This window comes from Cnephaeus nilssonii (genome assembly GCF_951640355.1).
Source record: "Cnephaeus nilssonii genome assembly, chromosome: 19".
NCBI lineage: Eukaryota > Metazoa > Chordata > Mammalia > Chiroptera > Vespertilionidae > Cnephaeus > Cnephaeus nilssonii.
The window spans coordinates 35,060,616-35,075,950 of NC_137090.1; the positions used below are offsets into that span (position 1 = coordinate 35,060,616).

Here is a 15,335-nt window from a genome sequence, read left to right on the forward strand (position 1 = left end):
AGGACACTAGCAGTGGGATAGTAATTATTCTCATGTGTTGCTAGTGGGAGGGTAAATTGATCTCATGATTATAGAGGGCAATTTAACTATACGGATCCATTGACCCAGCAATTTCTCTTCTAAGAATTTGTCCTACAGATATATATTTATCCTATAGATATGTGCAAAATAACATACATGCAAAGTTTCTCATCACAGAATTGTTTGAAATAGCAAGATAGAAAATGACAGATATTCATCTATAGGACATCAATTAAATGTAAAAAATGATCTTAAGATAATATTAAGTGGCAAAAGGACAGTGCTAAAGACTGTATAAAAAGAGTGTGGCCCTATCCAGGTAGCTCAGTTGGTTAGAGCATGGTCCCCATACACCAAGGTTGAGGGTTCGATCCCTGGTCAGGGCACATACAAGAATCAACCAATGAATGCATAAATAAGTGGAACAAATCGATCTCTCTCTCTCTCTCTCTCTCTCCCCTCTAAAATAAATAATTTTTAAAAAGTTTGTGTGTGTGCAGGAGTGGGAGATTATTTGTATTATTTATAGAGGCCAAAGTAGCTCTAGAAAGATACATTTAATACTGTATCTTCTGGGCATGGGAAATGAGGTGGCTGGGGACAGAGGAAGTAGACTACACTGTATAATCTTGCACTTTTTGAATTCTAACTACATAAACACATTTCCTATTCAAAAATGCCTTGATAAAATAATGAAACCATAATAATCCAGTGTTGCTTAGGATACAGAGGTATGAGTATTCCCATAATCTGCTAAAGGGATGTTAACCAATTCTCTCCTGGAGAACAATTCAGCATCGAGTACCAAATGCCTTAAAAAATTACACTCAACTGACCCAGCAACTGCGCTTCTGGGAACTGAATCCTAAGGAAATAAGCAGATGTGTACAAATATTTCCATAGGAAGATGCTCCTTGCAGCTTTATGATACCAAACAATCTGCCAACATTAGATGTTAAATCAAGTGTAGTTCTCCGTAATGGAACACTAAGCCAGCCGTAAAAAATCATGTTCTAGTGGAAAATTTAATAACATGAGAAAATGGTCACAATAAATTATAGCGAGGAAAAAGCAGGTTACAAAACAGTAAGTACAGCATTATCCCAATTTTGTAAAAGAAAAACGTATTTTCAGAGGAAAACGTGGCTGGATGGATATAAGCAAAAATGTTAACAACACCTATCATTGGCTATGGGATTTCTTTATTCTCTGTGCTTCTCTATATTTTCCAAGTAAACATATATTGCACTTGCAATCAGACAAAAGCAACAACTATTATTATAAAAAAGAAAGAAAATCACTTATTAAAAATTGCAAAGTATCATAATCACCAAAATACTAGCTTCATGAAATAGGAAGGTCCGTCTCTCCACATCCAGTCTTTTTTCAGTCTGATTTTACTTTTTAGTTTATGTGTTTTTCTTTCTTTCTTTTTAAATATATTTTTATTGATTTCAGAGAGGAAGGGAGAGAGAGAGAGAGAGAAATAGCAATGATGAGAAATAATCATGGATCAGCTGCCTCCTGCACGTCCCACACTGGAGCTCGAGCCCACAACCCGGGAATCGAACTGTGACCTCTTGGTTCACAGGTCGTCACACTCAACCACCGAGCCACACAGGCTGGGCTTATATGTTTTTCTTGAACAACTTTCAGGGGATCACATTTATGGTGCACACACATGAAGTGGAAGAGATTAACTCTGAAGAAGAACTAAGCCACCTATCATTATATCTAATGAGTTTTAATTCTTCAGCAATCACTAACACATTATTCAGCTAAATACTTGGTTACAACATTACAAAGCAGGGCTTTTTAGCAATTATCGAAGCTGCTGCTGTAGGTCTGATAGGCCTGCTAAAGATTCACAGTAATAGTACACTTTCAAATTTACATTCTTTTTGTTGTTTTGTTTTTTGTTAATCCTCACTCAAGGATATTTTTCCATTGATTTTTAGGGAGAGTGGAAGAGAGAGGGCAAGACAAGAGAGAAACACTGATGTGAGAGAAACACATGGATTGGTTGGCTCCTGCACAAGCCCTAACCAGGGCCCAGGCTAGGGAGGCGCCTGCAACCAAGGTACGTGCCCTTGACCGAAATCAAACCCGGGACCCTTTGGTATGCAGGCCGACACTCTATCCATTGAGCCAAACCGGCTAGGGCTACACTCATTCTTTTAATATACAAGATCACAGACCTGGTGCCAGGGAGTGATACATCTTGCTTTAAATCTATATTTATCTTTTAAAAGTTATGGAAGGAAATCTTTTGGGGATCTTGTTCCAGTTCCTACCCTGAAGGAGGACAACAACAGCAAAAGGTTGATAAAAGCCAGTATTCCTCCTCAAAATCTAGATCATTGATGGTTAGTGTAATTTTAAAATATTTGTTGATAACCTTCAAAATGGAGTTCAACTGGGCTGTGGCAATTGAGCTTATTTTCCTTTCTAACTTCATCTAAGTCACACTGTGGCTAACCAAAAATCTAGCCGCTCTCTATCAAAACAATAGCCTCGTTTAGACAAAAATGGCATACAATTCCATGAAAGCTGACAGACATGCACAAGGTAGGAGAATGATCCAATACTACTGCTACAGGGTGTATGAAGGAATGTTGAATTCAGGACATACAATACAAACTACCCTTTGTTTCAGAATATAACCAGCTGTGGAATCCTGTCAGTTTTCTTTTTCAAATCCAATCCACAAATTATAGACAAAGCTACCACTGGCTACACAATTCAGCATTTGAAGAAATATGCCTAGTTAAATTGTTGAAATAGCTCATCCCATTGAGCTGGGAGTGTCTTACCTTAGTGTACAGCACTGTGGCTGCCATATAATCCTTGTCCTGAAATTTTTTATTTCCTTCTTCTCTGTAGAAAAGGGGAGCACTGGGGTCCTTTCCCACCAGGTAACCTCTAGAAAGCTCTTGTAGAAACATCTCATCCTCAGGTCTTTATGGAGAAAGAAACAAACAAAAACAAACACCCCACAACATATTTCAAGGAAGGCTTTGTTATTTCAAGGAAAACTCTTAACCATTGTGTTAGGGGCAGAAATAGAATATTGGGGACTAGCTACAATGATAAGAAATGTTAATCATGTTCTATTGACCATGATGGTTCTGTTCTGCTTAGAGAAAGCACATTCTAACTTGGCTTAGAGTTGTATGCCCTGGGACATGGGAGCTAACATCGGAATGCAGTCCATCCTCCTGTCCTGAGAACTGCCGGTCATTTTGGAAAGATTTACAACCTCCTGGCTGAAACAATCTAGTCCCGGAGGCACCTGCTCTTTACAACCCCCAGCCCTATTGCCTGTACCCATTATACCTTGCCTACTTTCCCATGCCTGTAATTCTTACTTTCCTACGTAATCTTTGGGTATATTGCCCTTCTACCCAATATAAGCAGCTGGTTTATAGGGAGGGTTAGAGCAGATTTTTATGGATGATATGCTGCTCTCCCCTACTGCCAGCATTATTGGAATAAATACTCATATGTGATTCAACCCTGCTCAATTGGCTCAAGTAGTGATAGGCAGCCCGGACCCCTTGGTTGTCTGGTTACAATTGCACTTGAAAATGAAGATTTGCAAATCATTGGGACACATGAGGTTCTATTATGTAATGTGATGGGGGTGGCAGGGGGCGGGGATCTTGTGGTCTCAGAGACTTAGGGACTGGAATTTTTATTTAGAGGATGGAGGGCTAAATTTTTATTCATTTAAAAATATTTTTTTATTAATTTCAGAGAGAGGGAGAGAGAGATAGAAACATCAATGATGAGAGAGAATCATCGATCAGCTGCCTCTTGCATGCACCTTACTGGGTATCAAGCCTCCAACCTGGGCATGTGCCCTGACCAGGAATTGAACCATGACCTCCTGGTTCATGGGTTGATGCTCAACCACTGAGTCGTGCCAGCCAGGCAGAAATTTAATTTTTAATAAATGTAGCATTTTGAAGCAATGGGGAAAGGATGGACTGACTATTCAATAAATACTGTGAAAAAATTATCTGGAAAAATACGTCCAGTACTCTCTCATGTCATACAGAAAAACAAGTTCCAGATGGATTAGAGAACTAAAACCAAAACACAAAACTAAAAAAAAATGTTAGAAAAAAATAAAGGATATTTTTATAATCTTTGAGTATAGTAGACTATCCTAACTAAGTAAGACACATAACCCAGAAGCCAAAAAGAAAATGACAGACATGGCTGTATAAAAGTTAAAGCATATACACATAATTTATATATAATGCAAGACACTGAAAGTAAAATAGATAAATAATAAACTAAAAGAAAAATCTGTAGCATATATAACAAAGAATTACACAGCCAGATTTACAAATTAATAAGAGAAAGACAGATAACCCACTAGAAAAATGGGCAAAAGGCAGAAATGAACAATTCACAGTTGATATATAAATGGGTGGTAGTATTGGAAATGGTGAATTACTTTACTAGTAATCAGAAAAATGAAAATTAACCAAGATTATTTTGTCCTTGTGGTTGGCAAAGTTAAAGACTGTTGCTTTTAATGTTGGTGAGGACATGGGAAAGTGATTTTCATATGCTATTTGTGGTAAACTGGTAAAGCCTCTTTGGAAGACAATTTTGCAGTATTTATTTAATTTTAAATGCTCATAACCATTGATGCAACAATTCCTCCTCTCAGGTCCTATGTTAAGTTCTAAATGTATGTACAAAATCATATATAAAAGTTGTTCACTGCAGCACTGTATGTAACAGTAAAAAAGAAAAGAAAAACAACATAGAAATAATTAATTGCCCATCAACAGGGGAAAGAATAACTAAATTTGCTATATTACACTAGCAATACCATGTAGTTGCTAAAAAGATTAAGGTGTGATGTTGGAAAAAACCTCACAAAACAAAACACATAATATAATTTAACCGAGAATAAAAAAGATATGTGCATATTTATCTACAAATGAATGAGAATACATAAAAAGAACTAGAAAGACACTGTGTTAGCTGCTGGCACAAAGATAAAATGCCTACCTTGAGCCTGAAACATATGTTTATGTGTCTGCATATAGATGAGGTCTTCATTTATGTGTCATATTTAGCATTAATATGTGTCAGTCACTGAACTAAGAGCTTTATACACATCATCAAACTGTCATTCAATCAGTATTTGAGTACCTGTGTTTTTGACACTGCACTGCTCTTGTCTAAAGAAAGACAAACAAATATTGACAAGGTCCTTGCCCTTATGGAGTTTATAGTCTAGTAGTGAAGACAGATATTAATCAAATGACTACACAAATATAAAAAGGAAAGATATGCAGTATTGTAAATGTATAAAAAACGAACATGTCCTAGCTGGTTTGGCTCAGTGGATAGAGCATCGGCCTGTGGACTGAAGGGTCCCGGGTTTGATTCCAGTCAAGGGCACATGCCTGGGTTGCAGGCTCCATCCCCAGTAGGGGGCGTGCAAGAGGCAGCCATCAATGTTTCTGTCTCTACCTCCCTCTCCTTTCCTCTCTGAAATCAATAAAAATATATTTAAAAAAAAATGAATATGACCCAGCTGAGATCCAAGGACAGCTTTCCTGAGGAAAGATTTATATGATTCTGAAGGATGAGCAGAAGTTAATTAGTTCTTAGGGCATGGTGGAGTAGAGAGGAGATAGAAAAAGAATTTCAGGCAGAAGAAATATAAGTGGAGGCCATGTGGTATGAAGAAGCATGATGCATATCAAGAATTGAAATAAGGGGGTGGGGCAGGAGCAGGGGAGAGGGAGTCAATGGGGAAAATAAAGGGGGACATCTATAATACTTTCAACAATAAAGATAAATTTAAACAAACAAACAAAAGAATTGAAGGAAGGCCAATATGTCTGAAAGGGGAGTGTGATGAAAGAGGAGGCCAGAGAGATAGGCAATGGTTAGATTGCAATGTCTTTACTGGCTATCTATATTAAGAATTTTAGTCTCTATTATAAGAGCTAAAGAAACTCCTGAAAGGTCTTAAGTGAGATCAATAAAATTGATTTGTGTCCTGGGTGGTGTGGCTCAGTTGGTTGAGCATCCCCCCATGCACCAAGAAGTGGTTAGTACTTTTACCACTTCCCAAGTTTTGAAAGGTATTTTCATTAGGTACAGAGTTCTAGATTGGCAAGTTTTATTTTGCTTTGTTTTCCTTTTAGTATTTTAAATGTGCCATTTAATTGTCTTCTGGCTTCCATAGTTTTACTGGGAAAAAAAAATCAGCTATGGTCTTATTTTTACTTGCATATGGGTAAAGCCTTTTTTTCCTTCTTTGGTTGTTTTTAAGATTTTTTTTCTCGCTCTCTCTCTCTTTTTTTTTTTTTAGAATTTTATGGTTTTCCTAACACAAATACAATGTATACACAACCTGTCTATTCATTTTCTTCGCTGTGCAGCCTGGCATTGGAATTAGTGACTGATGGCCAGCTGGGCTGCTCTTTCCACTTAGCTTTGTGGTGTTTGAGGAGACGTGTGCAATCTCAGCACACACAGTAAGAGGTGTTACACATCAGCAGCACATCAAGTTCCTTGAAGGCGTGGACCAGAAACTTCCAAAAGCCCTGGACAGCATGTGCTTTGTTTTCTTGTTGCTCCCATAACCAATGCTGGGCATCAAGATCTGGCCCTTGAACTTCTGCACACCCTACTGTCGATGCCTCTAGGCTTTCACCAGTTCCGCCTAATTTTGACATATTGGTTTGACTGCAGATGAACTTCTTGGTCCTCTTTTTGACAATCTTGGTTTCACAAGGGTCTGAGGGCAGCCATGGTGCCAAGCAGGAGCTGGCTGCCACCTAAGATTTCTTCTTTTTTCTTTAGTTTTTGGCAGTTTGAGTCTGCTGTCCCTAGGTGTGATTTTATTTATGTTTACACTGTTTGGGATTTGCTAGGCTTGTGGAATCTGCGGGTTGACGTCTTTTATCAGGTTTAGAGAATTTGTGGCGCAAAATAGGTGATCAATAAAAATTCACTGAACTTGTAGGAAACTCTTGTTTCAGTTTTTCTCTCTATATATACTGTATATGTATGTGTATTAGGGTGGGATATAAAGTATTTCTTACTGAAGAGAGTAGTCAAGAGAGTTTGAAAAATACTGGAGTTAATCCTGTAAGGTCCTTTCTGAATTTGAGCACTTAGGAATTTCTATGTACAGCTAGTAAATCTCCACCACAACCTTTAGAAAATGGCAAATGTTCACAGCCTAGTGACTATATAGCAAGGCACTGATTATTGAAACATAACATTGATACCTAAAAAGCTAAATAGCATCCCTACCTTTTCTACAATAGTAGGTTAGGAAACACTGGAAATAGCAAGAACTGCTGAATGTCCCAAAATATAAAAATCTGAATTTAATCTTTCCATCAAAAAGATAACTTAAGAGCAAATGACAACCGGGAACATTTTCCAGATCAAAATTTCCCTGGTTAAAGCTTCCGTTTACTCACTGAAGAAGCGAAGAGGAGTGAAGAAAGATATCGCTCAAAGTCTCTGCTGTACAAATTGTGACCTGAATGGATTTTGGGAGCAAAGACCACTTCTGAAGTATGTACGATTTCCACTCATCCACAGGCAGATCCATGGTCCTTTAGATCTACAAAATGAATAAGAAAATAAGGAGTTCAGATTTCTACAAATGTGTAGTTCTAGCAAATCAAGATTTCATTCCAGCAAGCATGAAGCAACAAAATCAATGCTTGTGATCTTTTAATTTTAGTCCTCACCTGAGGACATGCATTGAGAGAGGATGGGAGGGAGGGAGAGAGAAGGAAGGAGAGGGTAGTAGTAAAAGGAGAGGGGGAGGGGGAGGGGAGGAGAGAGAGGGAGAGGGGGAGGGGGAAGAGAGAGAAAGCGACATTGATGTAAGAGAGAAACATTGATCGACTGCCTTGGCACACACCCCCTAATGGGGATGGAGCTCCCAACCCAGGCATGTTCCCTAACAGGGAATCAAACCAGCAACCTTTCTGTGCACAGAACTATGCTTAACCAACTAAGCCATTCCAGCTGGGCTATTCTTGTGAACGTTTTCAATAGTTATTTATTTATATGCTGAAGAAGGCTCTATATTCTCTCACACCAGTTCACTCAATTGTCCTTTCATTTAGATGTTTAGCCCTGGTCGGTGTGGTTCAGTGGGTTGGGCTTCCTCCCCTGCGTGGAAAGGCTGGTGGGATTTTTGGTCAGTGCACATGCCCAGGTTGCAGGCTCCATCCCATTAGGGGGGCGCCTGTGGAAGGCAGCTAATGGATATTTCCTTCTCATATCTATGTTTCTCTCTCTGTCTCTCTCCCTTTCTCTTCCTCTAAAAAATTCTTAAAAAAAGAAATATTTATTAAAAGGCTACTGTGTTCCAGGCACTATGCTAGGTGACTGACAGCCACCATCCCTGTCCCCTTAGACCTCCATCTAGCCCAATTGCTCAAGCCAGACACCTGAGGGATATCTGAGATTTTTCTTTCTTTCTTTTATTTTTATTATTATTCTTTTTTTAAAATCTTCACCTGAGGATATTTTTTTCCATTTATTTTTATTTTAAAAAAATATATTTTACTGATTTTTTACAGAGAGGAAGGGAGAGGGATAGAGAGTTAGAAACATCCATCAGCTGCCTCCTGCACACCCCCTATTGGGGATGTGCCCGCAACCAAGGTACATGTCCTTGACTGGAATGGAACCTGGGACCCTTCAGTCCACAGGCCGACACTCTATCCACTGAGCCAAACCAGTTAGGGCTCTCCATTGATTTTGAGAGAGTGGAAGTGAGAGGGAGAGACAGACAGAAACACCGATGTGAGAGACATCAATTGTTTGCCTCCCACATGCCCCTGACCAGGGCCAGGAGTCTGCAACGGAGGTCCGTGCCCTTGACCGGAATTGAACCTGGGACCCTTCAGTCCGCAGGCTGACACTCTATTCACTGAGCCAAACCGGCTAGGGCCCGAGATTTTTCTTTCTACTCTTCGCTGACAGTGAATCAAACCAGCAACCTTTCTGTGCATAGGTTTGTTTATATGCTGAAGGAGGATCTATATTAAGTTAACAAATATTTCTACACCTCTTACATAGTTCATCCCCCCTTTCAATCGCCTTTATTTAGTTCAAAGCCTCACCATCTCTTATTTGGCATTCTTTCCAGAGTATCATAACAAGTCTCCATGCCCTCTGTCCTTTGCCCTATCCTCCAATTCAATCCATCCTCCACATTGAGATTGTTAGTCTGCCTTAAACTTATCAATACTCCTAGAATTCAGGAAAGCCCAGTACAAACCCTTTATTATTTGGTTTACTTTCTAATGCTCAAGTATCACTTTTCCTCTGCAACCTACTATCCAAGTTACTCAAAGCTATTCCCAGCTTGCCAGACTACTCTTCTCACTAGTTTTTATTTTTTATTTTTTAAAGGTGTCCAAAGTACATGCCCTTGGCTGGAATCGAACCTGGAGCATTTCAGTCCACAGACCAACGCTCTATCCACTGTGGCCAAACCAGTTAGGGCCATCTCACTAGTTTTTGCACAGGTTAGTCATTTTTCTGGGGGCATCCCTACTCCCACTTGAAGTCCACAAGGCAAATGTCCACACATCCTTCAAGATTCAGTTCAAGTGGCACCTCCTCCAGGAAGTCTTCCCTGACTTTCCATCGGTGTGATTCCAGCACACTTGTCTCTTTCCGGGGGCCTATACCATGTCTACCTGGAGTTAGGGCTACTCACAGTGGAAGCTCCCTCGACAGACTGCTCGCCTCTGAGATCAGGAACCGGGTCTTATTTACATTCAGAAACTCCCACTGTGCTAAGCTCAGGATCAACACACAGCATTTACTACATTTAGCAGCAGGGTACCAGCCCTCACTCTGCTCTGGGTTCCCAGGCTGTCTGCCCATTAAAGGCCAAGCCGGGCATGTTCGTTCCAAGAGCCCGCCTGCAAAGCTCCCGGAACTGGTCCCTCGGGCCAGCGGCCGCGTTCGCGTCACCCTTGGCGCGCCCGGCAGTCTAGCTCCCCGCCTACCGGGCCCAACTTTCCCGGGATGCGGCCCGGAACCTGGGCTCCGGAGGGTCACGTGGGCCTCCCGCCCGGCCTCGGCCAATGCGGTGGCTGCTCAGCTCCTAGGCCCGCCCCTAAGCCGTGCGCAGGCCAGGAGGCGGAAGTGGCGTACGCGGCTCCTCGGGCCAATTGCCTTAGAGCGCGCCGGACCCGGGGAGCGAAGCCAGTGCATCAGAGGACCAGAAACGCGGGAGTTAGCGCGGCGCAGTCATGGTGGGACACCTGAGCGAAGGGGCCATTGCGGTGAGGAGACGCCTGCGAGCGGGGCTGGCGGGCCCGGGCGGCGGTGGGTCTTGGGGCTGTGCGTAGTGGAGAAGCGGGAGAGGAGCGGGGGGCGAGGGGGAGAGAACGCGGGAGGAGGAGATAGCGGGGACGGGGGGACCCGCCGGGTCACTCCCTAGAATCATCACCCTTTCTTGGAAGAATTTTTCCTGTCGTCTTTTAAACAGGCTTACGTGCTCCTGCTTAAGGATACGAAACAAAATAAGCTGCTGATTCCACCCCCTCCCATCCACGGCCACTCCCCGCCCCTTCATCCACAGCCAAACTTCTCCAGAGTTGTCGGTTTTCAGCTATTTCATTATCGGCCCGTTAACCCACTCCAGTCAGCCACCTCCTTGATCACTGGAGAAATAACTGGCTGAAATGAACAGTGCCTCCAAGTCGCTCAATCCAACGGGCACTTTTTCGTTTTCAGTTGAGTAGAGTTCTCAGGAGTGTTTGAGTCCCTGGAGTATTGCTTCCTTCTGGTGACACTCTTTTCTTTGGGCTCTTGTAGCTCATTTGACTGGTCTTTCCCCATTTTATTTGCATTCCTGCTTTGTGAATGCTTGTTGACACAAGGCTGGGCTCTAGGCCCTCTTCTCCCCAAACAATCTCTTGTTAATTGCTCACAGACTTCTTTGTGAGGACCTTAACTATGAAAGACAACCTCTATAATCTCCCTGCCTACCTGGTATCTCCAAGGCATTTTATTTTATTTATTTTATTATTTTTTTTAAAATATATTTTATTGATTTTTTACAGAGAGGAAGGGAGAGGGATAGAGAGCTAGAAACATCAACCAGCTGCCTCCTGCACACCCCCTACCGGGGATGTCCCGCAACCAATGTACATGCCCTTGACCGGAATCGAACCTGGGACCTTTCAGTCCGCAGACCGACGCTCTATCCACTGAGCCAAACCGGTTTCGGCATCCAAGGCATTTTAAATTCAGCATGTCCCAAAGCAAATCCATTATCTTCCCAAATCAGGGCCTCTTCCCATTGTCTATGAACTGTACCGATGTCCTTTAAATTATGCCAGCCAGAAATTGAGGAATCATTCTTCTACATCATGCTGAATGTCCAGTCCATCCCCAAGTCACATGTACTTTTCTTCCACATATATCTCTTAACTCCATCTAGTTCTCTCCCTCCACACTGGCACACTGGATCACTCAGGGGCTGAGCGTCAACCTATGAAACAGGAGGTCATGGTTAGATTCACAGTTAGGGCACATGCTGGGGTTTCAGGCTCGATTTCCAGTAGGGGGTGTGCAGGAGGCGTCTGATCAATGGTTCTCTCTCATCATTGATGTTTCTATCTCTCCCTCTCCCTTCTTCTCTGAAATCAGTAAAAAATATATTTTTAAAAATATGTATTCTGAAGCAATGGTCTGCTAGCAAGCCCCATGGCCTATGGCGGGGCCTGAGCTACCTGCCTTCGGTGTCCAGCCTACTAGCAGATAGGAAGGCCAATTTTGGTGAGAAAACGTCTGCCAACAATGACTGGTTTCAGAGCTCCCAGGTCTCTAGCTTTGCTCACATGCTGCAAAATAACTTGCCAGTTCAGCCGTTAACCAGATGGTAACTACACCCAGAGCACATTCCTTGGAAAGCTGCAGCCTGTTGAATATGGCATCCAAGGTTATGCAAGTGACCGGTAATTTTCCAGAACCATTGATTTCCAAAGGTCGTTCGTCTATTCAAATCCTGTTCTTTCTCCAAAACCAAAATACGTAGAAATTTGTAATGAAATACAAATGTGGAGAGATAAACGTGTAAGCTTTGTACCAGTGTGCACAAATGCAGCAGGTTCAGCTTGACCTTAAAGCAACTGTAACATTATTTAATGTTATAGGACCACATTTTGCTTCTTGTGCTATGGTGGATGCTATTCAATAAAAGAATGTCTAGTAATTTTTGACTAGATACTAGACATGACTATTACATTATTTAGTGACTGGATTATGTATATTTCTTTAAGTAATATTGAGTTGTCTGGCCGGCTGTTAATTTACTTGCAGATCATCTGATCCGTTTGGGATGGGATGGGTCTAGAGTAGATTTTACTCTGGACCTAGTTTAGTCCTATTTCTAAATCATGGCCTTTCTGAGATGTCTACTGAATGCACCATGTTCATTGAGTTCTTTCCACTCTGGCTAGTTGGAACACAACTGTATGATAGCCTTTGTGGGCTCCAGTAATTATATGCATAATTACAATTCAGCCAAAGACTCAAGGGAACCCGGGTAGGTTATTGAAGCTTCTCTGTGTACTAGTAGCTCCTCCCTCCGGTATTCTGCATCCACGAAGTCCAGCTAACTCACCTCCCTGAACTCTGATCTGTACTCAGTAGGACTGCCATGTTCTTCTCGGATTCACTTCCCTGCACGATGGTCCCCAAAGTGCAGAAAGGAAGCCTGAGGGATCATAGGGCTCACCTAATTTGTCTCCCTTTTTTCAAAAATCAGTTTTGCTTTACCTGTTGTTGGCACTGAGAACAGTTTATATACTTTTGTCCAGTGTTTTAGCTTATGTTTGAAGAGCTAATCTGGTATCATTTATTTCAGTATGGGCAGAAGCAGAGGTCAGAAAACCGATTGTTAGTTTTTCTTATGGTTACCTTTAAGTGATGGCTTTTTAAAGACAAACTAAAACTTGCTTGATAGTTTTTCTATAGAAATTATTAATATTATTTATGTTTAGAGAGAGAATAAGGGAGAGAGAGAGAGAGAGAAAGAGAAAGAAAGAGAAACATCAATGTGAAAGTGAAACATTGATTGGCTGACTCCTGCATGCCCCCTACTGGGGATGGAGCCTGCAGCCCGGGAATATGCCCTGACCAGGAATCATACCGGCAACCTTTTGGTGCATACCTATAGCCACACTGACCAGAGCTGTTGAAATAATTTTTGTAATTGCTAATAGAGCATGAGATTTAAAATTCAAAAGGTACAAAGGAGGATTCAGTGCAGTCTGCCTCACAGTGTCTCCCCACTCACCTAGTTCCCCTTACAGGAGGCACCCAACAAAATAGGAACGGACTCATTCATAGAGAACAGACTGGACGGCTGTCAGAGGGGAAGGGTTGTGGGGCTGAGCGAAAAAGGTAAAGGAATTAGACAAAAACAAGACAAAACAAAACCCTCATAGACACAGACAACTGCATGTTGATTACCTGAGGGAAAAGGGGATGGAGGGAAATAGAAGAAGGTAAAAGGGGGATAAATGGTGACAGAAGGAGACTTGACGTGTGGTGAACACACAATGCAATGTACAGATGATTTAAAAAAAAAAAAAGAGGCAACCAGTATTATATAAGCAACTTCTCTTTAAGTGTTTATAATACTCTGTTTTAAGATTTTAGCATATTTATTTAATTCCCTAGTAATGGGCACTATAGAGAATTAATGTGTTGTTATGCGATGCCAGTATTTTAGATGTAGTGAGTGTATCCTTGTTGGTAAGCATAATCACTTTTATGATTTTATCATTTGTCCAGAGTGATAAAAGTTAACCTAGCTTTTCAAATGATAAGCCCCCCAAAAGGCTCTTTTGACAGTGTCAGTATAGTTTATTACAAATGCTAAACTGTAAAAATATGTCCAGTTTTAATCATGATTTGAGCTCATATCTCACAAAAATCTGTTTTTACTCTTTTAGGTCATAATGCAACAGGGAGACACATCCATAAAACCCATCCTCCAAGTCATTGTAAGTAACTACATATATTTTATGTCAAGCAGTTTTTAAATTTACATGTAATTGTAAATTACATTTGATGAAGGACATAAAGATTTGTTTACTTTAGGAAATTCTCTCCATCATCACAAAAAATAGGCCAGTTCATGTTATAACCCTGAGAAAGGAACCAGGCTTTTAAAGGTATACATATTAGTTTAGCCAGAAGGAGACCTTTGGAGATTCAAATCTGAGATTTTGCCCCTCTGTTCTTTCCACAATCAATGGATGCTGTAGTGCTACACATTATTACAACGGCCTCCTCCTTATCTTTCTGCCCTTAGGTTTGTCTTGCTCAAATCTGCCTTACATATGGCCTCTCTGTAAAATGAACTTGTCTGCTTAAAATTCTTCATTAGCCCTGGCCGGTTTGGCTCAGTAGAAGGGCCGCAGGTTCGATTCAGGTCAAGGGCACAATCTTGATTGAAGGCTGGATTCTCAGCCCCGGTTTGAGCACTTGCAGGAGGCAACCAATCCATGTGTCTCTCTCACATCGATATTTCTCTGTCTCTCCTTCTCCCTTTCACTCTCTCTAAAAATCAATGCAAATAATATCCTCAGGTGAAGATTAACAAAACAAACAAACAAAAACATTCTTTGTTAACCCTATCATTTAAGGGGTTCTCAAATTTTAGTGGGAATTTAAAAAATCAGTAGAAGCAGAATCATGGATTATACCTGCAGATTCTGTCTGTTAGCCCTGACGGTCTCCCTGTTACTCTCAAACCAGCTGCCAGTTGTCTCAAGGCTTATTGGATCATAAGGCTCTCTTTACATATTTCACTTAAAGCTGCCTCTGATTTCCTTCCAGTTGGAATTAATGTCTCAGTTCTGCCCCATGTCATTATCTGCACACTTCTCTTATGTCTCTCGGCCTCCATCTCTACCCTCATTGTAAGCCCCTTCAGGGTACGAATTTATTTATTTTCATTTTGTATTTTTAGCATGTTTCCTACACAGTACCTTGCATATATTAGGTACTTTGTTATATTTTTTTTAGAGTTGGTTTTCAACAAATTGGAGTTAGGGAAGAGTATTGGCAACATTTTATTCTCATCTATGTTTCATAATATTAGTGGAAAGAGGTTGGTGGGACAATCATCAAAGCTAATTTTCTTTTGCTTGGATTTCAATGTTGAGTGCATGAGCAAGCAGTTCAGTTTGTGTTGATCTAATGGCAAGCCTACTCTCCTGCCACTTGGGTTTACTTATCCCTGGGGACTGGGCAGACAACCTGGC

General features: G+C 41.2%; 2 protein-coding genes across 3 annotated transcripts in view; one reads left to right on the forward strand and one right to left on the reverse strand.

Annotated features, from left to right (window-relative positions):
* Positions 1–9,990, reverse strand: part of SMYD4 (SET and MYND domain containing 4) — a 30,125-nt gene extending 20,135 nt beyond the window's left edge. For both annotated transcript variants that reach the window (XM_079798623.1, XM_079798624.1), the window contains exons 1-3: positions 9,761–9,990; positions 7,494–7,639; positions 2,835–2,979 (exon numbers count right to left, since the gene is read on the reverse strand). In XM_079798623.1, coding sequence (XP_079654749.1) covers positions 2,835–2,979; positions 7,494–7,627 — 279 coding nt within the window. In that variant the 5' untranslated portion in view covers positions 7,628–7,639; positions 9,761–9,990. The remainder of the gene's footprint in view (positions 1–2,834; positions 2,980–7,493; positions 7,640–9,760) is intronic.
* A 212-nt stretch (positions 9,991–10,202) lies between these two features.
* Positions 10,203–15,335, forward strand: part of RPA1 (replication protein A1) — a 61,000-nt gene continuing 55,867 nt past the window's right edge. Inside the window, exons 1-2 of the mRNA XM_079799251.1 lie at positions 10,203–10,334; positions 14,019–14,069. Of these exons, the coding sequence (XP_079655377.1) occupies positions 10,302–10,334; positions 14,019–14,069 (84 nt within the window). The 5' untranslated portion in view covers positions 10,203–10,301. The remainder of the gene's footprint in view (positions 10,335–14,018; positions 14,070–15,335) is intronic.